This window comes from Lontra canadensis, unplaced genomic scaffold, assembly GCF_010015895.1.
Source record: "Lontra canadensis isolate GAN:19392208 unplaced genomic scaffold, GSC_riverotter_1.0 scaffold61, whole genome shotgun sequence".
Classification (NCBI taxonomy): Eukaryota; Metazoa; Chordata; class Mammalia; order Carnivora; family Mustelidae; genus Lontra; species Lontra canadensis.
In genome coordinates, this window is record NW_022631055.1 from 7,206,451 (window position 1) to 7,232,885 (window position 26,435).

Sequence of the window (26,435 nt, forward strand, 5' to 3'; positions counted from 1 at the left end):
CTGTCCCATGCAGTGCCAATGGAGACTATGTGAGAAGGAGAGACAAGGCACCATTCCCTGTCTCAGCCAGGGTGATGTCAGTGGAAGCCTGGTGGGGAGCCTGAACTTCTACCTGACCCAATAGTAATGAGACCTCCTCCCTCCTGGAGTGTCAGCAGAGGCTGAGTGGAGAACAGGCCCTTCACCTCTACCTGGCAATAGCAAGATGGAACTCTTACCTTCCCCCACTGACCTGGGGTCACAGAAGACCTGCCAAAACAGATTTAAAGAAGATCCAGTTTCATAGTAACCAAAATGCCCAGCAAACAACTGAAAATCATCTGTCAAAACAAGAATGGGGAAATCTCAACTTGAATGAGAAAAGACCATCAGTAGACACCAATATAAAGATGACTAAGGTGTTGGAATTTTCTGACAAGGATTTTAAAGCAGTCTTCCTAAAACTGCTTTGATGAGCAATTAGGCAAGCAATTTAATGACCACTTTGAAATGAAATGAGTTTCACAAAATGAAAGCATAGAAGGTCTCCACAAAGAAATCGAAGATACAAAGAGAATCAAATGGAAATTTTACGACCAAAAAATAGAATAACCAAAATAAAAAATTCTATGGATGGGTTTATTATGAGTTAATTGTATCTCTCAAAAAGGTATGTGGAAGTCCAAACCCCAGTACCTCAGCACGTGACCTTATTTGGAAATAGAGTTGTTGAAGATGGAATTAGTTAAGATCCTTTTAAGAGAAGGACAAAGACACACAGAAAGAAAGCAGTCATGTGACAACAGAGGCAGATAGTGGAGAGATGTACCTACAAACTAGGAACACCAAAGACTGTGGGCAAACACTGGAAAGCTGGAAAAAGCAAGGAAGAAATTCCCCCCTACAGGTTTCAGAGGGAGTTTGGCTATGTCAACACCCTTATTTCAAACTTCTAACAAAATGTCAAATTGAGACAATTCATTCCTGTTATTTCAGGAATGAAATATGTTTCTCAGGTCATAGTAGTCTGTTACAGCAGTCCTAAGAAACTAATACAAGACTCAGCAGCAGAATGGAGAGAAAAAAGAAAGAATCCATGAACTTGAAAACAGAACAGCCCAATTTAAGCAACGAAGACAAAAATAGACAATTGAAATATAAGTGTCTTTCTAGTCAGGAAACATAAAGGTCAGAAGAAATTGGGCTGAAAGAATGTTCAACTCACTATCCGAAAGGCAGTGGTAATACCATTCAGGGAAAAAAGAGAAAATAAAAATATTCTCAAATGGAAAAAAAAAAAAAAAACCCTAAGATTATTTATCACCAGCAAAACTAACCTAAAAGACTGCCTAAAGGAAGTTCTTGAAATAGAAAGGAAATGATAAAAGGAAGAATATAGGGCACCTGGGTGTCTCAGTCCTTAAGCATCTGCCTTCCGCTCAGGTCATCAGGGAGCCTGTTTTTCCCTCTCCCACTTCCCCTGCTCGTGTTGCCTCTCTCGCTGTCTCTCTCTGTGTCAAATAAATAAATAACATATTTAAAAAAAAAAAAAAGAAAAGAACAAAAGGAACAATATAAGGAAGGAAGGAAGGAGTGAAAGAAGAGAAAAAAGAAAAGAAAAAATGATTAAATGTAGTAGACTTCCTTTTCTTGCCTTTCTGAGTGTGTTTCACAGTTGAGGCGAAAATTGTAACATTGCCTTATATAGTTCTCAAATTCTATTATCAATGGAGAAAGATAGAGGAAGATAAGGTTTCTTCAATTCAAAATACCACTAGAACTGGAAAAACATTGACGGATAAGTCATGTATGTATAATGTAATACCCAGAGCAACCACTAGCAAAAGCTACACAAAGAAATATACTCGAAAATACTACAGATAAATCAAAATGGAATTCTAAAAAAAAAAAAAAAAGTGCACAAGTAACTAACAGGAAAATAAAAGAGAAATAAAGAACGGAGGGAAGAAACAGAAAAAGAAAGGCACAGACAAGCGTTGGCAAGAACTACACATGTAAATGGTGCAGCTACTTTGGAAAACAGTTCAGCAGTTTCTGGGGGGAAAAAATAAATTTACTATATGACCCAGCCATCTCACTCATACCCGAGAGAAATGAAAACATGTCCACACAAACACTGATACATGAATGTTCATTGCAGCACTGTTGATAATAGCAAAAAAACTGGGGAAAACCCAAATGACCATCAAATGAGAAATGAGTAAATAAAATGTAGTATAGCCATACAATGAAATACTATTTGACAATAAAAAGGAATGAAGCACTGATATGTACATGAATCTAGATGAACACAGATACACAATATTCATTAGCCTCCGAAATGCTATACTAAGTTAAAAAAGCCAGAGACAAAAAACTTATACTATTTATTCATGTGAAAGGTTCAGAAAAGGCAAATATATAGAGACAGAAATTAGACTAATGGTTGCCTGGGACTGGGATGAAAATAGGAAGTGTCTGAAGGGACACTTATGTGGCTCAGTTGGTTAAGGGTCTGCCTTCAGTTCAGGTCATGATCTCGTGGTCCTGGGATGGCGCCCCGAGCTGGGCTCTGAGCTCAGCTGGGAGTCTGCTTCTCCCTCTCACTGCACCCCCCACTGGTGCACTCGCTCACTCTCTCTCTCTCTCTTTCAAATAAATAAATAAAATATTTTTAAAAGAATAAAAAGAAGTGACTGAAAATGGACTCAAGGAAGTTTGGGGGAATGTGGAAGTGTTGTAAAATTGATTGTGGGTAATAGTTACACAATGCTGTGAATGCACTAAAAATCTTTGAATTGTACAGTTAAAACAGGTGAATATTGTGAGACCCAGTCATCAAAAAAGCTGTTAAAAAGGATCAAGGAATCAGGGAGGCTCTCTTCTCTAGGGTGGACCTAATTTATTTTTTAATTACGGTAAAACACACCATAAAATGTGCCATCTTAACCATTTTTTCAAAGATTCTATTTACTTTAGAGAAGGAGAGAGTGTGGGTGAATGAGTTGGGGTGGTGCAGAAGGAGATAATCTCAAGCAGCAGACTCCCCACTGAGCACAGAGCCCAGGCGTGGGGCTCTATCACACAACTCTGAGATCATGACCTCAGTTGAAACCAAAAGTGGAACACTGGGCCAACCAGGCACAACCCCCCTCCCCAACCATTCTTAAGTACACAGCTCAGTAGCATTAAGCCCCTCCCCACTGTTGTACAACTATCACCACCATCCATGTCTGTAAGTCTTTTCATCCTACAAAACTGAACTCTGTACCCACTAAACAGTTAACTCTTCATTTTAACTTGGAATTGCATTTTATCCTTATGGGGCAGGCCTAGGAAATTAAGTGCCTGGTGTTATTTCAAATGCAAGACAAAAACCTTCTGAAGCTACCAAATGGTTCCAAAATATGTTTAACAAAAGACAGATACACTCATTTCACAACCCAAAATACCACTTTATTGGATGTTGGGTACTAAATGAGAAAACATGACCCCTGGCACAGAAGAGGTCTAAAAGCCTAAAGGTGCTTCCTCTTCATTTCCAGCAGCTTTCAAAAATAAGATTAAATCAAATTTTAAAACAAACACTTTACTTTTTTCAATCCCTTGAAGATATATGTGTGTTTATTATGAAAAAATACATTTCTAAGTGTGATAGATTTTAAATTTCTTGAGGACTGAGGCTGCATGTTATTATCCTTATATGCCCCCTGAGCTCCTAGCATAATACTTCCTCTGCAGAAAGCATTCATTAAATGTTATTGATTTGATATTATCATTAAACTGCTATAAAACAGAATTTCTATCCTACTGAGGAGGTGGGGGAGAAAAGGGACAAAAAATGAAACTATCCATAGGAGAAGTAATGATATCTCCATTCATTCATTCAATATTTTTTATTCAACATGTAGGTGATAAACTGGCTAAGGGATCAACACCATAGCATTGACACTGATACAAGAAATAACCTACCCACCATTCCTGAAGCTTCTTCCCAGAGAATGGGAAATTACTATAGGCAGAGTCAACCCAATGAAAATCACAAATGGGGAGAGAGGAAAGAAAAATATGCAAGCAATTAAAATGTAATGAGATTAGTACTTAAAATTATATATGAGGAACACCTAATTTCAACAGGGAGAATCAAGAAGACTTTCTGGAGTAGGACCCCTCAACTTAGACTGTGGAATGAGTCAGGGATAAAGGAAGGTATAAAGGAAGTATGTCCCAGGGAGAGGGTGCCATACAAGCCAAAGCTTGGGCCGCAAGGGAGGTTAGGTTTGAGGAAATGAGAGCAGATTGGTTTGGTCAGACGACAGAGAACAAGACAAGTTTAGGCAAGGCTAAGGCTGGCTGGTCGGTGTCAGATCAGGTGCTTCCCACTGACTGCAGCGTGGAGCCTGGACTGGAGGACAGCCACAAAAATCGGAGGACCAGTTACAAATCTGGAGGAAGGAATTGGGGCACCTGTGTGGCTCAGTCAGTTAAGCATCTTCGTTTGGCTCAGGACATGATCCTGGAGTCCTGGGATTGAGCCCTGCTTCAGACTCCTTGCTCAGTGGGGACCTGCTTCTTCCTTTCCCTCTGCGGCTCCCCCTGCTTGTGCTCACTCTCACTCTCTCCCCCATTCTCTGTCAAATAAATAAATAAAATCTTTAAAAAACAAAAAAGGAAAGAAAGGAAGGAAGGAAGGAAGGCAGGCCTGCAGCAGAGGCCATGTCCACAGGAAGAACGAGATCGAAGTTATCGATGTGTATCCTTTCCTGGTGCTCAATCACAGAAGGCAAAGAGGAAGAGAGGAGGAAGACCCCAAGTGACTTGAGCAACTTTACTGGAAGGGGGTGGAGATCCACTGGCAGGAAAAGGGCAGTAAAAAGAGGGCGACAAACATCATCTCGTTAACAATTTTATCCAAGGCTACTTCTGGTCCCAGTGTGAGTTTAATATAGAATTTGTCCTTTTCCACAATGAGTACTTAGCAAAGCCTTTGAAAAGTGTTTCAGAAGGTCTCAAAATTAACCACTGGAGAGGCAGGCTCTTGGCATTTAACAATGCCACTGTTCAAAGATGTTCTTTCCTTGTCCTTTTCATGGCACTTGAGGACCCAGGTGGAATTCTCTCTGAACAGTGTGAAAATATCAAAATAGAACCCCACAAAAGGCCAAGCATGGCTGCTCCCACCCCAACCCCCCAGGCAGCCACTCACAGACCTCCCGCATCTTTCTCAGAGACAGGGAGCAGAAAAAGAATACATTCTACAGTATTCACAACTGGGTTTCCCCAGTCAGAACATCTGTTCCTTTAGGGGGATTAATAATCTTCAATCCCAAAATCACATGAATTTCCCCATCTTGGACAGTATAGTTGCTATCCAAACATTATTATCAGTAAAGAACACATAAATTAAAATATCCAACCCAGTTCTTCAAGAAAATGAAATTAAAATCATTCCTAAAGGGCCCTTAAAGGGAGTCACAGACACCCACCCTCCATGGAAGGGTGAAAAGCTTTTGAATGCAACTCCATTTCTGGAAAAGAAACTAAAAAATAAGAGGCCTGCTTGCATTTCTGCACCCATAAACTCTGCCTTCCCTCCTATTGCAATGGGTGAACTGCACATGCCCTTATCCAAACCAGCCCCTCCCTCATTAGCACCTAAGAGCTCATCCCTACTGTCTACTCAGGGATATGATCTTAGCAATTTTTCTCTCTCTGTCTTCGGCATCATCCATTTTCCTTTTGCTTCTGGATCACTGCCAACATGCAGACATCCACCACCCAGGAGCAGACCAAAGGTGGGAGAGGGGCCAGTCAGTCCTGGATGTGGGTAATGGCATGTGCATTGTCCATAGAAAATTTACAAACAAGAATGAAAACAACTAAAAGGCAGTCGGCTTGCTCTTATCACCACACGTCTAAAATAAGACAACTAAGCCATGTCTAAAATAAGACAACTCCCACAACTCATCCCCCCACCCAGTTCCGTATTGGTATAGCGTTCTAAACAATTCCTGCAATTACTGTTGTTTTAATAATATATATGTAAACATCAAATCAGCTCATATTAGCTTTTTAGCATTTAATGTAACATTGTAGTCTATATAGAAGTTAATTTGAAAACCCTCCAGTTACACAGTTGGGCCCAAGACACTCACGGACTCAGATGCCTATGTTCATTTTGTGAATTCATAACAGTGCAGAGTCATTCAAACTTGCTTCGTGTGCAGTTCCTGTCTTCATTCCCCTTGGTATTACAGATTCCTGGGTGTAAACCATCAATTCACAGTCAAAATGATCATAAAGAAGAAGAAATAAAACTTGAGTGACTTCATTTTTTGTGATCCTGTGTGACCATTCGGAATTGCTATTTGTGTCTTTAAATTAAAAGAGTAAAACAGTGAGACACCGCACCGCCCCCCCAGCCCACCATTAGAAGAGAATGTGACTCTTGATCTCAGGGTTGTCAGTTTGATCCCCATGTGGGGTGTGGAGATTACTCAAAAATAAAGAAATAAATTTACAAAATGAATAAGTAAAAATACAGGAGTGAAACAGAGTGAGTATGGCAAGATGTCATATTTTTGCTGAGGAAATTTTTGTTTGGTTACTTCACACATGAAATATTTATTGTATTTGAGTAATAGGACCTTTAAAATTGAAGTTTATTCTTCTATCTTAATCATTAATTATTTTAAAACTGAAGAAGGAATTAGGCAAATAAAACATTAAATTAGCAGTTGCCTAGATTGTACCTACTGCAGATATTTCTGTATTATTAAAATTCATGTATTAGTTACTGGACAATTTACATATAATTTTATTACAACAGACTATAACACAGAGCCCAAGTACGAACTGTTGGGTAAATATAAAAACTACTGAATAAATAGTTGTGCTGTTTTCGTCCTGCAGGGACTTGGAGGAATTTGGTGGGTGTTCACAAGATTGTGAAACCAGCAACTCGTTCATAATTGTTCTAAATTCCATAAAAAAATCTGAAGTTGAGATCTCCATACCAACGTGAAATAACATTGGCTGGTGGAAACTAGCCAAGAAAAGTCCTAAGGCAAAACAAGAGACGATTAAAGCAATGGCTGAATTTATTTTTAAATCTGTAATGCCTTCAACACCACATGCACAGCTAATGGAAACTCTGAAGAATGCAAGTGCATCCAGAACGCCTGGTTGAAACAACAGCCTGATTCAGATGACACGGGACCAAGAGCTGACAAGGAATTATTCTCGAGAAGTACTGGCAATGAGGAAGAGAAGGGAAATTTTAGCAAATATCAACATCAGTCAGATTTAAGAAAACAATGACGAAAAAAATGGAAACTATAGACCCTACTAAGAACAAGACCAAGAATTTGGTCTTTAGGAGGCAAGGGTGTTGAAAAGATCTCATCCTCACCAGCTACTGTCCCGTTGTTCCTATTTACAGCAAATCTCCTCAAAAAAGTCATCTACTCACCGTCTCCACTCCTACTTGAGTTGTCTGTCAACGTCACCGATGATTTCCACGTTACTAAATTCAATGGCCCATTCTTACTCCTCAGCTTATAAGATCAGTAGCATCTGAGGCAGCTGATTACACGTAGTCTAGCTAGCTCCTCTTTCTCCATCTCCTTTCCTGGATCATCCTTGCTTTCCTGACCTCTAAATGTTGGAGTCTGAAAGCCCACTGCTCAGACCGCTGCTGCTCTCCATGGCTCACTCCTAACTGGTCTCATCCAGTCTCGCAGTTTTAAATACTAGTGTCTCTAAACGTCCCATCTCTGGCCTGACCCTCTTTCCTGCCTGGTGTATCCATTTGGCTGTCTGTCTGATAGTCATCTCAAAGCCAACACAACCAAACCGGCATTTATTTCTGATCTTTCTCCCCAAACTTTCTCCCTTAACATTCTTCCCCTTCTCCATAAAAGACAGCTCCCTTTTTTAAGCTGCTCAGGCCAAAAGTCTGGGAGTCCGTTTTGTTTCCCTTTCCCCTCCGCACTGAGAGCCCAATCCAATCAGTCAGCACACACTCCTGGCTCTAATTTCAGACGTGTCCAGTCATGTTATCCCCCTTCACCACTCCTAGCCACCATCACCTCTCACCGGAGTTACTTCAACAGCCTTCCAACCACACGCGGCTTCTGTCGCTACCCCCCTTCTACGTCCATGCAATCATCTTTAATGTGTAATTCAGTTCCTGTCATTCACCGGCACAAACCTTCTAGTGGCTCCTGTCTCCCTCAGAACAAAATCCAGATCCTTCCCCAAGACCACAGAGCCCTGTGTGATCTGCTTCCCTCACCCACCCACAACCTCTCTGATCTCTCCCCCAACCAGCCCTCTGTTCATCTGCTACCGCCACCCAGAAGCCGTCTGCCCTCCTCGGATTTCAGTGCCTCTGCCCTAACATTTCCCTCTGCTGGACACACCCTCCTCTGGGAGATCTTGGTGACTAGCTTCCTCACTTCTTTCAGGTCTCTGCTAGAATGTCATCTCCTCAGAGGACTTCTGAAAACCAAAATGGGTTTCAATTTTTCACCACTCTGTTGCTCCCCCCACCCTCCTCCCTGCACAGCAATGATCATAGCACAGTATCTGTTTATTGTCCAAATTCCCCTACTATTAAATATCCTCTACAGGAACAGGAATTCACTGTTTTGCAATTGCTTAACCCCAGTATCTAGAAAAAGGCAAGCACATAGTAGGCACACAATAAACATTAAAGTCAACAAGACAGTGAGTTGGAACAATGGTCACACAGCATTTTGAGGTGATTCAATGTGACCACTTAAGGCAGCCAATGCCAAACAAGCCTTCTGTACCTCAGAGTGTGGAAGGTAACTTTGGGGAAGCGTGAAGTGTTTAGCCATATTCATACACCTACTCATCCTGTAGGATTTTTGGAAATATATTGTTCTAACAGGCTTTATAAGACACTGACTACATCCATCCAGAAAGATTATTATGAAAGAGCCCATCTTGAAAGGACAATGCTCATTACTGGTTTCTGAGGCAAGGCAGTATGGAATATTCTCCCGAAAGCACGGATTTGCTTACCTCAGACTAAAAGTACAACCCTGGGCTAGAGCTTTTTACAGACCACGTGACAGTTGATACACAGCAACTAAAAACTCAGAAGTCAAACAGGATATATTAATTGTAATATTTTATAAATAGTTTAAAGTAAGCAGATTTAGAGTTTATTAACTCTCATTAAACAAAAGTTGTTTGAAATCTGTTGAGAAGGAAGGCACCATTTTCCTGTCTTTTTAGTACTTACAAATGTTTAGAGAGAAGCATGATATTTAAATCTCTGGGATGTGTAAAATTGTATTCAACAGCATTTTTAGACAGGGCATTAAGAATACTTAAAGTGTTTGTCTACTGCATTAATTTTAATTATACTCCACTGGACTCACAATGCTTTGAAATGCTTTACAAAATGCCCCCAAGATCTTTTATGAATCATAATACAAGCACCATCAAACTCAAATGCTGTTTTTTTCTAACTCTGGGTAGCAGCAGCTTGTCTGAGAGTGCCCTCTTCTGTCTCAAAAGTACACCACAAGTTTCATCTCGGAATCCACAGCAATTCTGGCTAGTGTAACATGGGCTTTTCAGGAAAATGTCAACACACACAACCGTATTATTTAAATATGCTGTCCTCCCCCCTGAGATTTGTCAGGCTGTTCTGGAGCAGGTAGGAGGGGAAGACGAGGGGAAAGTTGAAACCCCAGATGTTAATGGTGATTTGCTTTTCATCCCCAGGAAAGTCTCTGAGAAATGAACTTTAATCTTTCAAAAGATGGAGCAACTAACTAATCCAATCTGTTTTCCTTTTCCTTACAGACATGATCTTAAAGGCAGAATACTACCTGTGTCTTTTATGTAAGGTACTCTTTTTAACTCAACTATTTGCTTTCTGATTAGCAATCCTGTCTTGCTTTAAAAATTAATAATATACAGCCAAATTCATATTTAGATGCCAGTTCTAAGCAGGAATGTGTTAATACGATTATAACCAGAAAAATCTTTTGTTTCTTGTAAACCGGGAAAATACGCAGGGAATGAAGTTGAGCCCCATGAAATTGCCATCAAGAATGGTTAAATATTGGCCACTTCTAATGGTTTCATCAAATATACCCAGCCCCTGTGCTTTGGAAGCCTGGGTAAGAAAGAGTACTAAGAGGGTCTGAGAGAGACACAGCACGACCTAGTAGACTCAGGGTGTGTCTACACACACAACAAGCAAGGTAGTCTAGGTGGAGTTGAGACAAAGGGATGGAGAATTGATTGATGGGAATTTGAGGAATTTGGTTACAAATATAATCAGTTTACGCCATTTGATTCTTTAGTTGTTCCTGCAGAACTAGAGCCAAACCCTGTTCATTCCAGTAGTGGCTAACACAGCGCTCAATGATCTGGCCACAATAAAGTTGTTTGTTTTTTTTTTTTAAAGATTTTATTTATTTATTTGGCAGATAGAGATCACAAGTAGGCAGAGAAGCAGGCAGAGAGAGAGGAGGAAGCAGCCTCCCTGCTGAGCAGAGAGTCCGCCAGGACCCTGGGATCATGACCTGAGCTGAAGGCAGAGGCTTTAACCCACTGAGCCACCCAGGCGCCCCAAGCCACCTAAAGTTTATTTCCTGATGCAGTTTGGAGATTTAACTTCTCTAGCTAGATAAAAATTGAATTTCAACACAAGGCAGCTTTCTTACAAAAAGGGCAGGTAGAGAAATTGTTAAGTTGGTTTTAGCTGATACATCTTCCCAACTTCTATGGCCTACCCCCCTCACCCGCCCCAACACATAACTTATCTGAAACATATTCTGTACAATTGCATAAAAATCACTTTCTTTTTTTTTTTTTATAATTTTTTTTTAATTTTATTTTTTATAAACATATATATTTTTTCCCCAGGGGTACAGGTCTGTGAATCGCCAGGTTTACACACTTCCCCACACTCATCGTAGCACATACCCTCCCCAATGTCCATAATAACCCCATCCCCCCCACCCCCCCCCCCCCTGCAAGCCTCAGTTTGTTTTGTGAGATTAAGAGTCACTTATGGTTTATCTCCCTCCCAATCCCATCTTGCTTCATTTACTCTTCTCCTACCCTAAAAATCACTTTCTAAACTGAAAAAAAATTGCATTAAATAAACATGATTTCTATAATACTAGTTGCCAACGTTTGAAAATTCCTTAGGATTCTCCTGTGGACAAAGTACATATGGTTGTCAGGAAAAACTGGCGAAGAATTTTGACAGCAGGTACCCTATTAGCTCATTTATTCAGGTTATCAACACCTTTCGTTTTCTTTGAGTTATTTTCCAACTCTGTAAATTTTAGAGAACGGATATTAATGCACATGATCTTTGTCCATACAAATGCAAATAAATTGAGTGGGGGTAGGGCAAATTGATTATTGATTATTGCCCTATGGATAGATCCATTCTGCATCTATTTGTAAATTGATTTCAGAATCCTTACTGCTTCTAAGCATCTCTGCTCTTTGAATCGTCCTCGAAACCAGCTATAACATCTTACAGTTCCCTCATTAGCTAATGAGTTAACTAAAACCTTAGACACATACTCATATTATTTCTCTATGAGGTAACAACTAGACCCTCTTTTAAAAATCATCCTTTAACATCAGATTGTAGTTGATGGTGCTGTTTTTCCAGGATGTGCCAAGATGTCACGTTCACTGAACTCCTTCATAATGAAGCAGTATACATTTGCCTGACAGAGACTCAATTATTTAAGATCCTTGAAATGGAATTCATGCCTTAAAAAGAAAAATTTAGAAAAAAAAATAGCCCCAGACCTTGCTAAAAAGATATAAGTCCACCGCACAGCAAGAAGCATTTGAAATACATCTTTAATTTTAAAAAATCAATATGCAATCTACAAAATACTTTGTTACATGATTATTAAGGCTCAATCTGTTCTCTATTTGTATTGCTATGACATAAAAATCATATTTTGAGTAAGACATAATAATGCTGAATTATTAAGGAAGGCCTTCTAACTGAATTTGTAAGAAAAAGGGCTGTATCATAAGTACAGCTCCAGAATGAAGGAAACTAAAACCCTAAAACTGTCTAATGTATAAATCAGGTCAAAAATTCCAACCTTTATTTATGTGCTGGGAAATAATTATTTTTATACATTTTTAATGGATCAACTATTTTTCTTCCCATAGAAAAAGGAAATGTACTTAAATTCAGACCTATACAATTGATCAGGTAACCATCAAGCCATGAATTCATTTACATGGTTAATATGATCCTTTGACTAGTAAGGCAACCAAATCAGAACAATGAGGGCAGAACAACTTGTCTCAGACTGGTCAACTCCTTGGAACTCCACCAGTGTGTCCATCAAACAACTGATCCCCAAACAGTCCAACTCATAAAGAGTGGATCTAAAGTACTTAAATTAAAATGTTAAAAAGGAGTAGCTCCTCCTCCACTCACATCCTTCCTCCCTTCCCAATCTTAAAAGCAGGGGTTTTGTGATTGTTTTGAAGATTATCATTTACTTTCTGACGAAGGCAATTTCACTTCTTAATTTGTAAGTCTAAATGAATCTTACCAGATTTTTCACTTAGAGCACCATGGTCACATTTGACCTTCTGCCATTTCTGAGGTCAGAAGAATTGTATTAAAAAGCCTCTCCTTCCTTCACAGAATGTTAATTTAATGCTAAGTAATGAATATTTAAGGATCCTAATAGATGTGCAAATTAACAATTATGCTGTAACACCCCGCTGTTCATGCTATCAACCTTTGCATTGCTGCAGAAACTCAATTTGGTCTTCAGTCAGCCTTTTGTTACTAATATTTTCAACACGGAATCTTGAGATGCTCCTGAAGGCTGGATGGCTGCTGGGTAAATGACCCCAGCAGTGGGGTACCCATCAATACTGGGCAACCTGTGGAACATGAGGGGTGATTCACTGAACCCTTTGCTGAAATTATTTGGAGGTGTAAATATTCATTAAGTTCATCTGACTCAGACCCTGAGTTCTTTATGGGCAGGATGCCATAGAACAGATTTAAAAGGAAAGGCAGTAGTTAACCCAGCTGACTTCCTTAGGATCATGGAGCAGCATCCGGTCTAGCCTGCCTCCATATTTGTTCTGAGCTGACTGAAGTCACTCCAGAATGTGCCACACCAGCTGATGGGGAAAAACAGTGGATTTTTTTTTTTTTTTAATGACACACACACAGATTCAGGATCCTACGCATCCACAGTGAGTCTGAAACATGTGACATTACAACCAATGCATCAAGTGAAGTTAAGAAGAACAAGAACATTTTAACAGCCAACCTTTGCATCTTTTGTCTTTAAGGTATAATAATGAAGAGCAATAAAATCCACTGATTGCTACAGGCCATCATAAGTGTTTGTTTTAATCTGTTCCTGAACAGATTAAAATGAATGTAAATACAACATTAAATAAAACATGTGACATCGAGTCTGTGCACCAACAAATAAATGCTGTTTGGAAGAACATTATTATATCATCAGCTTTGACTCAAAACAAATCTGGTAAATAGAGAAACATGCCTCCTAATCATATTTAAGATTTAATACAAATTGAAAGTATAGTAATACCCCAAGGATTACTTTGTTTTTCCAGACTAAAAAATATGTAGACTATAAAATTTATAAATCTAAGCCTTACCTTTCACTGTAAATACTGTAAGAAAATTATAAACAGAATTATAACTGCTAATGCCATTGGCTTTTTATTAGAAACCCGAAGCAAAAAAAAGAAAAAGAAACCCCAAGCATTTACCTGACTTTGAATAATAGAAACGTCACCTCTTAAAAATCCAGGTAAAATAATCAAGTGTCTCATTTTCTTTACCTTTTAAAGAGAAATACTCTAAAGTAAGCAGAATTAGCATACATAGCAGAATAGCAGAACCAGCATAAAATAATCATAATGTGATTTAGAATTCTACTCAAGAGAGGCTTTGTGTTAATTACAAATAATACTTTTATCAAAAATACATTCTTAGAGTCTGTACTTTTGGGAGACAATATTCATGAACTTTAAAAATTCATCTCTAATATACATAAATATTTTAACTAGTGCCCAATACCATTCCATTCTGAAAGGAATCTCTCCAAGCAAAAGGCAATATGTCTTACTGACTTGTACTAAAATATGTATATCCCCAGAAATAACTTCTTTGTAACAACACACCAGAATACAAATATATTTTGAAAATGCTAACACCATGGGGGAAAGACAGGTACCAAATACAGTCAATGATTACTCACCAATGTAGTACGGGCACAGGAAGATAAATTACTCAAAATCACAGTACTTCCACATCACCACTTTAACCTGTGGTTTTGGCATCACCCCACACCTAGCCACATTCCAAAGACAAGCAAGAGGAAAGATGGAGTATTTCCACTACGTCTCCTTTGATGGCCTCACCCTCCAGTAGAGGGGCTAACAGAGCAAGAAGAGATGGGGACTGGAAGATGATAAATATGGCCCCCAGGTGACCCAGAGTGCAAAACACTTAGCCACTGAGTAATTAAAAATCCAAAACCCTTTCGCCAAGCTGGCTGTCTGGTAACACATTAAAACTTAGAGTTTTAATGGGAAGCAAAAACATCATACAAATGATAGACATTTTAGATGAAACCCCTAGAACACAAACATTGTCAAAAGCATAAAATATTGTTCAGTTTCAGGTCTTCACTTCTCCAAACATGGCCACTGGACCTGTCCCAGGCCCACTATTCTGAAATCACTCCCAGTACACAGAAGCAGATCTGCGTGTGGTTTCTGTGAATGACATATTTGAAAAGTAGGTCGTCATTTCCTCTTGCTACTCCTACTGAGTTACGCAGTCACCAGCTCTGTCTGGGTCTTCTCCATCGATTTTAATCCTCTTCTTTTCTATTTCAACCTGTATGCAAAAGCAAAACATGGCGGCAGTAACCAACACAATACTAACCCTGCTGGCTTCTACTTCGCGCCTGACACAGGGACTGAAGCCACCACCTCTTCTGGACACAGACGGTGCCCCCACTGTCTCATGCTAGCTCCTAGTGAGCCAGCCTTCTCTCTTCTTGGGCAACAAAGCCCCCCAAACCCTTCCCTCCAGGGAAGAGGACTGAAACTCTCCTCCCCTTCAAAATCAGACAGAGGGTTTATAAAATAGACACAGAATACACATATTGATAAGACCTTTAGAATCCTGGCCAGACATGCAATCAATTATACCCCCAAGTATCACATCTGTAGCCTTTGGCCCACTTGAGATTTATAACCCACCTCAAATCCTCTCATTAATATGAACTACTTTACAAGCTAGTAAACCAGCTGGACAGAACCATCTACCTGCCCCTCATCTTCTTCATCGCATCTCAAATGCTACCTCATCACAGAGGCCCTCCTGGACCATACGACATAAGGACGCTCTCCATCATTCTATCTCTTAGTCCCCTATTTTATTCCCTTCTTAGAATCTGTCCCTCTTGGAAACTCTTTATCTGTTTACAAATAATGTTTTGTTTGCCTGCTAGAAGGTGTGTGTTGCGAGGACAGGGACTTGTCTCTTGCTCACGTTTGTGTCTCTAACATCCAGAGTGGTACCTGGCACTTTGAAATTGCTCAATAAATCCTTATGAAATGGAAGGTAACATTTTGAAACTGTCACCAAGTGACAAGCGTTAGTAAATGCTGTTAAAGCAGCAGACTTTGTTCCTGTAGTTTTGGGCTGTCCTCTAAAACAATAGGAAACTGGAACAGCCCATGCATAGGAAAAGAAGTATAAATGAATTCTCCATTGTACTTGACCCATAATTCAGTCACACATAATACTTATGTATCTAGTGTGACCAGTCAGGGTCTCCAAAAAGCAGACTCTGAGATGGAGACTGGTGTGTAGAAAGCATACTGGGGAGTGCTGTCAGGGTTGGCACCTGTGGGGGAAGGAAGGGAATGGAAGGAAGCAGACAGAAGTTGGGCTGCAATGCAATCACCATAAAGGCTTCAGCCAATCCCCCAGGGTGAGCTGGAGCTAGGAGGGGTGTGGAGTTACCCCAAGCTGAGGCAAGAGGGTCTTGATATACCTGTATCCACAGAAAGAGGGTGTGACCTGAGGCAAGGCAGTTTTCTTCAGCAGGGCAATTTCCAGCTGCTGGAAGAGTTAAGTCCTAGGTCCCAAAGGGGCTCCATACAAGGGCACTCACCCATCAATAATTTTATCAATAGTTAAAAAAAAAAAAAAATCACCAGACCCAAACACATAGGCATATAAACAGATGGTCCAAAATAAAAAAAGAAAAAGAAAACCCTGACTTATATTACTGTATTATGAAACCACCAGTTGGTGTTAATGATGTCATACATAATCACACCACTTCAAGATACTGTGGGAAATCTGTGGCAGAGGTTATCTCTGTATCTACTAACTTCAAAGATGAGAAGGAAAAGCAAGTTTAGAAATAGGTGCAAGTGTATGTCACTCTTTAACTCATCTGGTATAAAAATGCAGAAGAGCCAATGGTGAACATTTAAAACTGTTGTAATAGAATAACTCAGCATTTCCCAAAGGGTGCACCACAGAGGACTATTCTGGAAGACACTGATGGGTGTTCTACATATACATGCCCATAAGGACAAGATTCTATAATCAATGAGTTGGGAGAAATTAAGTCTAACAAGTTTCTTTATTGCAGAACTTTTCAGTCTTTATTTAGCATTAACTTAGTGTATGGCATTCCCCAACTTATTTTTTTGGGGATCAGTATATGTATTCCAAAGAACACACCTTGAGAAATGCTATTCTAACATAATTCTATTACACAGATGCTTTTGAAATGTGAATTTGCTTTTAATGCCCTATTCTTTGAGAACAGAATTAAGTAGCACCATGTACTGAGGCTCCTGATTTCTAGAACTGAGAGAAATTTGGCTCACTGGTTACCAACAAGTTTCCATGACTGGGCTCTTTTCTAGGTCAAATAAACACACATACATATACACATACATAATCATTGACAAGGGCAAAACAGACATCTCAAGCCAATCAGGTCATAGCTCCAGAAGCCTCAATTTGAACCAAAGTACGAGGATATACCTGAATGTTGTAGCAAGCTCGCTGATGAACATGCTTCTGTGGCTGGACATCACTCTCCACCCCCAGAGACCTGACCTCTGTCCTCGAGGCACAGGTGTCCAGCATTCCAAATTGAACAGTAGCAAATGGATACCAATCAGAGGGAATTTCTTGGTCTGATCCAAGTTCTAGTTTGTATGACAAGCAATGGGGATGATCAGAACCTTGAAGAAAAAAATCAAATGGTCAAAGTACGTCAATGGTCATTGAACATTTCTCTTAAACGTAAAAAGCACTCGTCCTTCTCTTTAATATACAATTCCATTAGCACTACGGCAGTGTAAGTTCTGTTTAGATAACATACTACCAAAACTCACCAACTAGTGAATTTTTGCACCAACTAGTGGAAATCTATCTGCACTTTTAAAATACCAGCTTTAAAATAAGTACAAGTTCATTACTATATATACATTAACTCCTAAAGTGTTTTTTTTTTTTTTAATCACAATTATGGACTTTATTTGGATCCAGATTCAAACAAGTAAATGGATTTTTTTTAAATTGTGATCTTTATGAGAAAATTAGGAAATTGAATGGTGGTTTGATAGTTGACATTACCATATTTTCATTAAGTTTAATACGTGACAGTGGTATATAGTTATTTAAAAACATGAGGCTTCTCTTTATCTTTTAGGTACATATACCAAGATATTTATGCTCAGAAGATACAAAATCTGAGATTTGCTTCAAATGAAATCTGGGGAGAGATGTAATCTAAAGTGTTTTTAATTAAGAGTATGTTAAATTTCTTTAATTAAATGACCAATACTGGTATTAAGCATCATTAATTGGCTATAATGTACACAGGATATGTTGGCAAAAAAAAAAAAAAACCCTTTTCCCTTAAGTAAATTAAAAAGCTCTTACAATAAGTCTTACCTTATTAATTTCCTTAACACTCTGTTTCTTAAGAGGTAATGCAAAGGTAAACTTCAGCCCAAACTGGGTCACATTATTAAACATTCTAATTTTTTTAAGTGAAACTAATTCAAGTTTTATTATATTTTAGAAAGTACTCTAGGCCAAGAACTCTTTCTTCAGTAGAACAGATGATTTTTTACTGCTGTAATTCTTGCTCACCACCCCTCAAAAGCTTTGCCTAGAACAAATGCACACTGAGAGATGGGCGTATTGCTTCCAGTGTTTTAATCTAATATTTGCTTCCACTTAATTCAATTTGCCAGGCTTTGAACATCTACTCTATGCTAGGCCAGGCTTGGTGCCAGACCCAGGGATATTGGATATACCCAAAGATTTTAAGTAGGGTCTTGTAACCTGTGTGTGCACACGTGCATATGTTACAATGGAGTAAAAAATGTTTCCAATGCAATCACTGTTGTAAGTCTACAAAGTTCCCTGATTCTCTTGTGTTGTCCACAGCATCTACATATCTAATGCAGCTATCTTTATTTAAATAAATGTATGAGATGACAACTATTTGAAAAGCCAGATTAAATTACTTTACCACTGCCACACCTTGAGAAAGAATATTTCCATCAGAATACAGCTTGAGGCACAAAAAGCAAGAGTTTAAAGGATTTCACTTAATTCTTAAAAGATAAATTGCCTTTCATTCCTTACAACCTGTTCCTTGTAGAGAGACTAATAGAATTCTAAGGCTGTAAAAGGCCTTGAGAAGTGATCAATCAATTAACCAACAGATGCTCATTAGACATCTCCACCACTTACAGGGAGGGCAGGATGGCCATGGCCTCTGAGGTGCTCTAAGCTACCCAGATCCCTGCAGGCAAGTGATAACTTTATTCACACACACACACACACACACACACACACACACACACACGGGGCTGGGGGCGGGGATTCCAAAATCTATTACCCTTTCTTAGTCTTCTGTCTGCAGCAAGGAGGCAGTAAATTTATTTAAACTCAACTCAGGCACTCTTACATCCTTTATGGCACAGTGGCTAAGAACATAGACACAGGACCCACATGGCCCAGAGACCAATCCCAACTCTGCTCCGTAATGGCTGTGTGACCCTAGGCAAGCTCCTTGATGTCTCTGAGCCTCTGTTTCCTCATCTGAAAATGGGAGTGATGATATTGGTGATGCTAACATGAACCTTACAGGATCGTCGTGAGGCCCGATCAAACCAGCTGGCCCACAGAGAGCACTAGACCGCGGTATGCTAGACTATATAGGACTACTGGGCAAAGTGCTATTCGATTATAAATCCACTATTCGATTATAAATCCACTATTATTATTTAATTACTACAATTTTGATGATGAACTGTGAAATCTACACTTTCAGAGCTGAAAATGGTATCAGAGACGCTCTAAGTTGATATTCCCATTTTAAAGGAAAGAATTCTTTTGGAACTTTTGCAACCTAATTTACTCAAGGTAAAGAGGTAGCAATATTCCAGAATATTGTTAGAAACAAATTGTTGTTAGAAACAAACAATATTGTTAGAAACAAAACTTTTTCTATCTGCTTCTCTAAAAGATTGGTAAAAACCTTCAAGTTTTCTTGCCTATTTTTCCTGGCTTTTAGAAACTCGAAGTACTCTACAATGTCTAAACACATACTCCCCTTTAGATTTTTACTTCCTTGCAAAGAGGTCTTGAGTCTGTCCTGAGCACAATGCCTGGCACGTTTAAGGCTCAATGGATATTTGTCAATCACGTTATTTAATCTCAGTGCCTTCCAGCAGGGGGCACTCTTGGGCTTTGGAAATTGCCACTCTCACAACTTTCTTGGGACTGTGAAAGCAAGTCACAAATTCTTTGGTGGAGTTGACATCTGGTCCCTCTTGAACCAAAATATTTCACATCTCAAAGTGAATTGTTGAGAGTTGGAGGGAATAAATGGAAGGAGGATGACACAAGTGGGGAGAGAGGCACCAGTGCACTGATGACAGCAATGGGAAAAAGCAAGCTTTATCTAAAAATTGTTAACATGGGTAGGTAGAGAGAGATATATTTATTAATTGGCCCTACACAACTCCCACTCTAGGCTGTGTCTGCACCTCCTGTGGCTAACCAGCGTTCTCATCTGTCCTCCTCCTTACTCCGGCCCTGGAGAAAGTTTCCTCTGTTTCTCTGTTGTCATTCACATTTTAGTGCGAATTTGCTATCTGAGCTACCTGACCAAGGCCAGCCAACCTTTGCTGTAAAACAAAAAACTTGCCCATGCTGTTAAAGGAATATTAAGCATTGGCATGCTGGTAAAAGAGATATATAAGGGGCCAACAGCTCTTCCCACTTCCTTCACAATCACATGGAAGTGAAAAAAAAAAGTGAATCCTGATCTTTAAAATCCACAGGAGGGGGGTGCGTGGGTGGCTCAGTCAGCTAAGCAACCAACTCTGGAGCTCAGGTGTTGTTGTCAGGTCATGAGTTAAAAAAAAAAAAAAATCGGGCACCTGGGTGGCTCAGTGGGTTAAGCCGCTGCCTTCAGCTCAGGTCATGATCTCAGGGTCCTTGGATCGAGTCCCGAATCAGGCTCTCTGCTCAGTAGGGAGCCTGCTTCCCTCTCTCCCTCTCCGCCTGCCTCTTTGTCTACTTGTGATCTCTCTCTGTCAAATAAATAAATAAAATCTTTAAAAAAAAAAATCCACAGGAGGAAAGGCGTAACATTTTTTTAAAAATGATGTGCATAGTAGAGTATTTCATATATTCTCTTTCAGTTTCTATTTTTTAAATATTTTTTTCTAATGGTACTGGTTTTTCAGAAACTTGCATGAAAAGGGTAATTTTTTTAAAGATTTTATTCATTTATTTATTTGTTTGTTCATTTATTTAGAGGGTGGGGTGTAGAAGAAGAGGGAAAAAGAGAATCTCAAGCAGATTCTGCACTGAGGGCAAAGCCCCACTCCACGCTCAATATCAAGACCCTGAGATCATGACCTGAGCCAAAACCAAGAGTTGCACACTGAGCTGACTGACCCAACCTGGCGCCCCAAGAAAGGGTAATGTCTTCAAGACTTAAAAAAAAAAAAAAAAAATCCTGTTCTTTACACACCCAATCGATTGAAGAACCATATAGAAAAACAGATACATTCAAAGAAACAGCTCCGCCACGCGTGGTCTGTGGGCCGGCAGCAATGGCAACACCTGAGCAGCGTAGGAAGCCGTTTGGGGGGCCTCACCTGCTGAATCAGTCTACATTTTTAAAGGTGGTTCAAGTGCACTCCCAAGTTTCAGAAACACTGTCTTAGGATAAAGATGTCCTCTCTGCCCTGACCTTACTCTTTCTACATTCTCCCCCAGGGGCAAACTGCTAGGCACCCTCTCCCTCTTTGCATTACTCTCCCCACCCACAATGGGGAATCCTGTGGTTACAGGAACCCAGGTGCCCTGGCCCAGCCCCTCCCTGGCCCCCAGACTCCACCTGACACAGCCCTCTGCCTTCTGCCTCGACCTTTTGGCCCACAGATCTGCTCCAAACAAAGCATCTTGGATCCCAAAGGCATTATTCCATGCACTATCACCATATAATTGACTGGACTGCTTGTAAAACATTGTTCTGTGCAGGCCTGGTCCTATGACTGTCTTCCAGAAGAATTCCTGAAGGCCAGCCTCTCTGGAATATCCACTCTTGTAATTGTTCTTGGTGAGCTCAGCTGCTAGTAAATATGGGTGGGAGGAAGTAAGAGCTCTAGGAGACACAGGATACACAGAGCGGGGAGGAATGACCTGTGCCTAGGGGACCATAAAAGGTTTCACAGCACAGCTCCCAGGCCAGCAGTTCTCAACCCAGGCTGCGTGGGAGGGCCTCTTACAGGCACCAATACACAGGCCTCACCCCACAGAGTCTGAATGGTCAGGATGGGCCCTAAACATTGGGATGTTTTTAAAGCTCTAAGGATTCTAAGGACTCCAACGTGCTGCCTAAGCAGGGAAATAGATTTCAAAACCAGTAGTGAGAGGATCCCAAGCTATCTCAGCTCATGACACTATGGCCCACCAAGTCAGCAAAGCCAGAGCCCCTGACCTCCTTGCATCCCTCCTGTCCCCTGTGCCCACAGATAATCTGTTCTTGTCTGGAGGGCGCCTCCTCTGAGTTTCCTCACCATCCTTCACTCCCTTCTTAGTGCTCCCACTGCCACTAGTCTTGCTTCTCTGTCAAGCTTCCCCGTGTCTGCACTCCTGAATCTTTCCGCAATGTATGCCTAACTTTCGAAAACAAGGGATAATTCTGTCACAGTGGTGCCTGAAAACACTCCAGAAGCCTGGTGAACTCCATACCCTAAAGCATGGCTCACATGGTCCTTCATGAGAGGGTTTATTTCCCTTCCACTCCCTTAAGTCCCAACACTTAACTAGGATCCCCCGACCCACAGGCCTATTTCGGCTGTTTCTACCCCCGGTAGAATCCTACCGATTCTTCCACACCAAGCTGAACCATCCCCTCTTCCGCAAAGACTTCCAAGTGCCCCCCGCGGTTTATCCCTCCTTTTTCTGGAATCCCTGCTCTGTGTGTTTGTTCCTGCCTGTAACACAGCACACTACCACAGCACATTCACGTGCCTGCTGTCAGATCTGCTGGGATGCTAGGTTCCTGAAGGGCGGGGAGCAGGTGTGCATCTGTGTCTCCCACGCACCAAGCCCAGAGCCTGTACCTACACAAAATTCAGTGCTGTTTGTGGACCAGCTGTGAACTATTTAGGAGGAGTGGAACCTTATTCATCTTTAGCCCCAGCACCTGATGTGGTACTTGGTTATAGTAAATGCTCAATAAATGTTTGACTGAATGAGTGACTGCATCAACTCAGATCCCCAAATCTGCCCCCCATAACCCAGTGTTCTACTAGAAATAACTGAACTAAAACAGGGAGCAGCCTTAATTTCAAAATTTCCTTTTTTTGCTTTATTATAGACACCCACGACTAAGTTACTATCCTAAAATAAATGTGGTGCCAGGACTGTCTTTTTAAAGTTCTGGACTTCTAGGGCTCAGTCGATTAAGCGTCAGCCTTCAGCTCAGGTGATGATCCCAGAGTCCTGGGATCGAGCCCCACATCGGGCTCCCTGCTCAGTGGGGATGCTGCTTCTCCCTCTCCCTCTGCCTGCCACTCCCCTTACTTGTGCTCTCTCTCCTTGTCAAATCAATAAATAAAGTCCTCTAAAAAATTAATAAAAATAAAGTTCTGAACTTCTAGATTCATTGTTTTCTTTGCAAACATTTTGCAAATGAACTGAATTTTTAATACTTGGGTTGTGTCTACTTAATTCTGAAACAGCTAGTCATGATGGCCAAATTAAACCAGCTAAAGAAATCAATTTGGGTAAAAATGAAAGGCAGTCTTATTTCAAAGAGCAGGGAGCAAAACCGAAGGAGAATGTGGTACTGGCTGAGAATACAAAAACGTTCAGGTATATTCATGCATGAGAGATCTTTAAAGGTTAATTAGGGAATCAAAGCTCTGTGAGCAATAGTTTTAACATTTGAGGTTGGTGGCTAATGTCAAAAAGTCCAGCAAGGAATCCTCCCTCAGTGCCACCATCCACAAGAAAATCTGAGCTCAGAGTAATTTTTTATGGTACTAAAAAAAAATTTTCTTAAGTTAAACTTATCTGCTAGAAATAGGCACAGAGGACACACTAAATCCTCTGCCCGACTAAATGTTGCACCTCCCAGCAGGGAACACGAGCATGGCCCCAGGGGACTGAAGTTATCATTTCTCTCAGCCTGGTTTCAACCCAAGGAGGAGGTTGAAAACACTGAAGCTACTTCACAAGAAAGTCAACTCAGGGTGTTGAATATTTACTTGAATTTTTATCAGGAAGCCGGTCTATCTTCCATATGATGGCCCGGTAGGCACTCTCATATTTTGCTGACCCCACAGTAACTTGTATAACAGGTTCAGATTCGGGTTCATGTAAATTCCCCAGACATGCCCGACGATTCATTTTGGCCTTCAGGGACTTCTGCCTCTGGAGGTTCATGGTCCAGAGGGCCTTGATCCACTGTGAAGGGACAGGAAAGTGTATCATGATATTGTCACAGGACTTCAAGGCACTGGCACAGGATGGTCTCTGAGCCAATGAGGCCATGCTGACAAAGGCCTGAAGCTCCACATAGGCCCCCTGGACAACCACCATGGACTTGAGGGAAAAGGGAAGATCTTCCCCATTATACAAAGTCTTAAAACGCATCAGCTCAAACCGGCAGGCATCCAGCGGTACAAACTTAATGATTCTTGATTGCTCAAATTCTTGTGCTTTCACACACTTATGAAAATGATGGTCAAGAATATCAATCCCCTTCTTTTCTGGGTCTTTTTCAAAATAGCATTCATTTCGCTTTTGCAACTCAAGGTCATTCAAGGTCAAAAAGCATTCTGTGTTCCCATTCACAAAGCAGAGGCAACAGATTTGAGTTATGACAGCGCTTTCAACCAATTTTCCTTCTTCTTTAGTGATTTTCCCCCAAAAGTTGTCCACAATTTCCAGGGAAATTTCTTGTTCTTCGTAGTTCTTTTTTGGTTTTGAAACAGGTGGCAGCTTTGTTAGCTCCTCCTCCACGGTAGTCAGGAAGTCGAGGAAATCGTGGTACTCTGTGGACCCTAACTTCAGCATCTGGTCGATGTCTGGTTCATGAACTACTTCTGTCTTAGAGTGGTATTTCCTTTTTTCTGTGTAAGACACGTGTTCAATCTTCACAGTATGGATTTTTCCTGCTACACTAAAGTTCTCAACTTTGGGTTCAGAAAGCCGGCAATGTGGATCGAGCTGTAACTCCTTAAATGGTTTTTCTAACCCCTTCTCATAATACATTTGCAAAATTCCCCCAGGTAAGACTTTTAGAAAAATTGGTCCCCACTGACGGGAAGACATCATGTTCTTCTTCTCAGGAATTCTCAACATGAAAGACCATCCAGGTTTTGGCTGACTCCTGAAAAGTGTGTGGGGGACAAAGGAAGAGGCGGTGTCTTCAGCATACAGACACTGCATAGACAAATTTCCATATGAGTCTTGGTCCTCAGCTGATTGGAGATGTTCAAGTTTCTCACAGATGTAGTTAAATGAACCCTGATTTAAGCTTTTTTGATCGAGAGGCATCTCTTTGTCTCTTGATGGGTACATCTTTCTGCTTCCTGAATGGTCAAAGGCGAACTGGGAAGTACTGCCTTCATCTTTCCAAAATGGACTTGAAAAAGCATAGTCCTCCCGAAAATACTGAAACTGGGGGGCATCATTTTGGAACCCTAGGCTTTCAGCCTGGGGAGGGCCAACTTCATCTGGAAGACCCACTTTGGGAGCTGGATGTGTACATGAGTGGTCACTGGGTAAGGAAGCATGGGATAAACAGGTCGGTTTGGACAATACGGAAGAGCCTGTTCCTGATGCTGTAAATGCACTGTTTGAGGATGATTCTGGGATAGGATAAAGCATATGAGTCCCTCCTTTGGGGATGCCAGGAAAACCGGGGAAGTCCTTGGTAGGTGTAGAAAGAGGAGAATTACTTGGAGGTCCTGGACTAAAGTAAAAGTCTATGATGGGAGAGGAGAGAGGGGTACTGTTGGCAGAGGAAGGTCCACTGGGAAATTCCTTAGCACCAGAAAGGTTCAGCTTAAGTCCATTGGGCCTACAGATGCTTTGATTCTCCAGAGGTAAATTCTTTGACTTTTGAGAAGACTGAAAGGCAGAATCATCATCAAATGTGACCCAGTTGCCTGGGTTTGTGGAACACATGTTTGGAATCAGACTGCGGTCTTGTCTATGAATCAGATATGCTGTGTCTGTTAAAGGAGAAAGAGACAAGAAGAATATTAAATGAGAATGGGGAGGAAATCCAAGTTACTTTAGTTCCGAGAAATAGTTAGATTTAAGAGAAATTGGGGGCGGGGAGGTGCCTGGTTGGCTCAGCTGGTATAGCATGCAACGCTTGATCTTAGAGTCGTGAATTCAAGCCCCATGTTGGGCATAGAGCTTACTTGAAAAAATAAAAATAAAAGAAAGTTCTGCCACAAACAGAAGTTCGAAATAAAAAAAATAAAAATAAAAGCAATCAGATTTACAGATTAACTGAGTTCAAAGAAATGCTTAAGAACTGTAACACTTCTGATGATTAAATGGATTAACAACAACAACAAAACAAGATCGAACCATATTCTGTGTACCAGAGACTCATTTGAGATTTAAGGACACACTTAGGCTGAAAGTGAAAGGATGTAAAAAGATATTCTACGCAAACAGAAACAAGAGCAGGCAGGGGTGGCCATACTGTATCAGGCAAAATAGATTTTACGTCAAAAGCTGTCACAAGAGACAAAGAATGACAGTATATAATGATAAAAGGGTCAGCTCACCACGAAGATATAACAATTACAAG

At 40.6% G+C, this 26,435-nt stretch overlaps 1 protein-coding gene across 1 annotated transcript; it reads right to left on the bottom strand.

Annotated features, from left to right (window-relative positions):
- Positions 1-11,837: 11,837 nt before the first annotated feature.
- On the bottom strand, positions 11,838-25,902 carry STON1 (stonin 1). The gene is made up of 3 exons (XM_032877834.1): positions 23,869-25,902; positions 17,096-17,298; positions 11,838-14,917 (listed from the first exon to the last, which is right to left on the bottom strand). Exons 1-3 carry the CDS (start codon positions 25,793-25,795, stop codon positions 14,843-14,845), a joined length of 2,205 nt encoding a protein of 734 aa, XP_032733725.1. The 5' UTR covers positions 25,796-25,902; the 3' UTR covers positions 11,838-14,842.
- Between the last annotated feature and the right edge of the window lie 533 nt (positions 25,903-26,435).

Bases quoted from the DNA above. Each gene is read 5' to 3' on its own strand.
- STON1 (XM_032877834.1), bottom strand. From the start codon at position 25,795: ATGTGTTCCACAAACCCAGGCAACTGGGTCACATTTGATGATGATTCT. The intron at 17,299-23,868 runs GTAAATATTCAA...TTTTTCTTCAAG, and splicing joins GCTTCCTGATAAAAATTCAA to GTTCTGATCATCCCCATTGC. The intron at 14,918-17,095 runs GTATATCCTCGT...TTTTGCATACAG, and splicing joins GAGCTTGCTACAACATTCAG to GTTGAAATAGAAAAGAAGAG.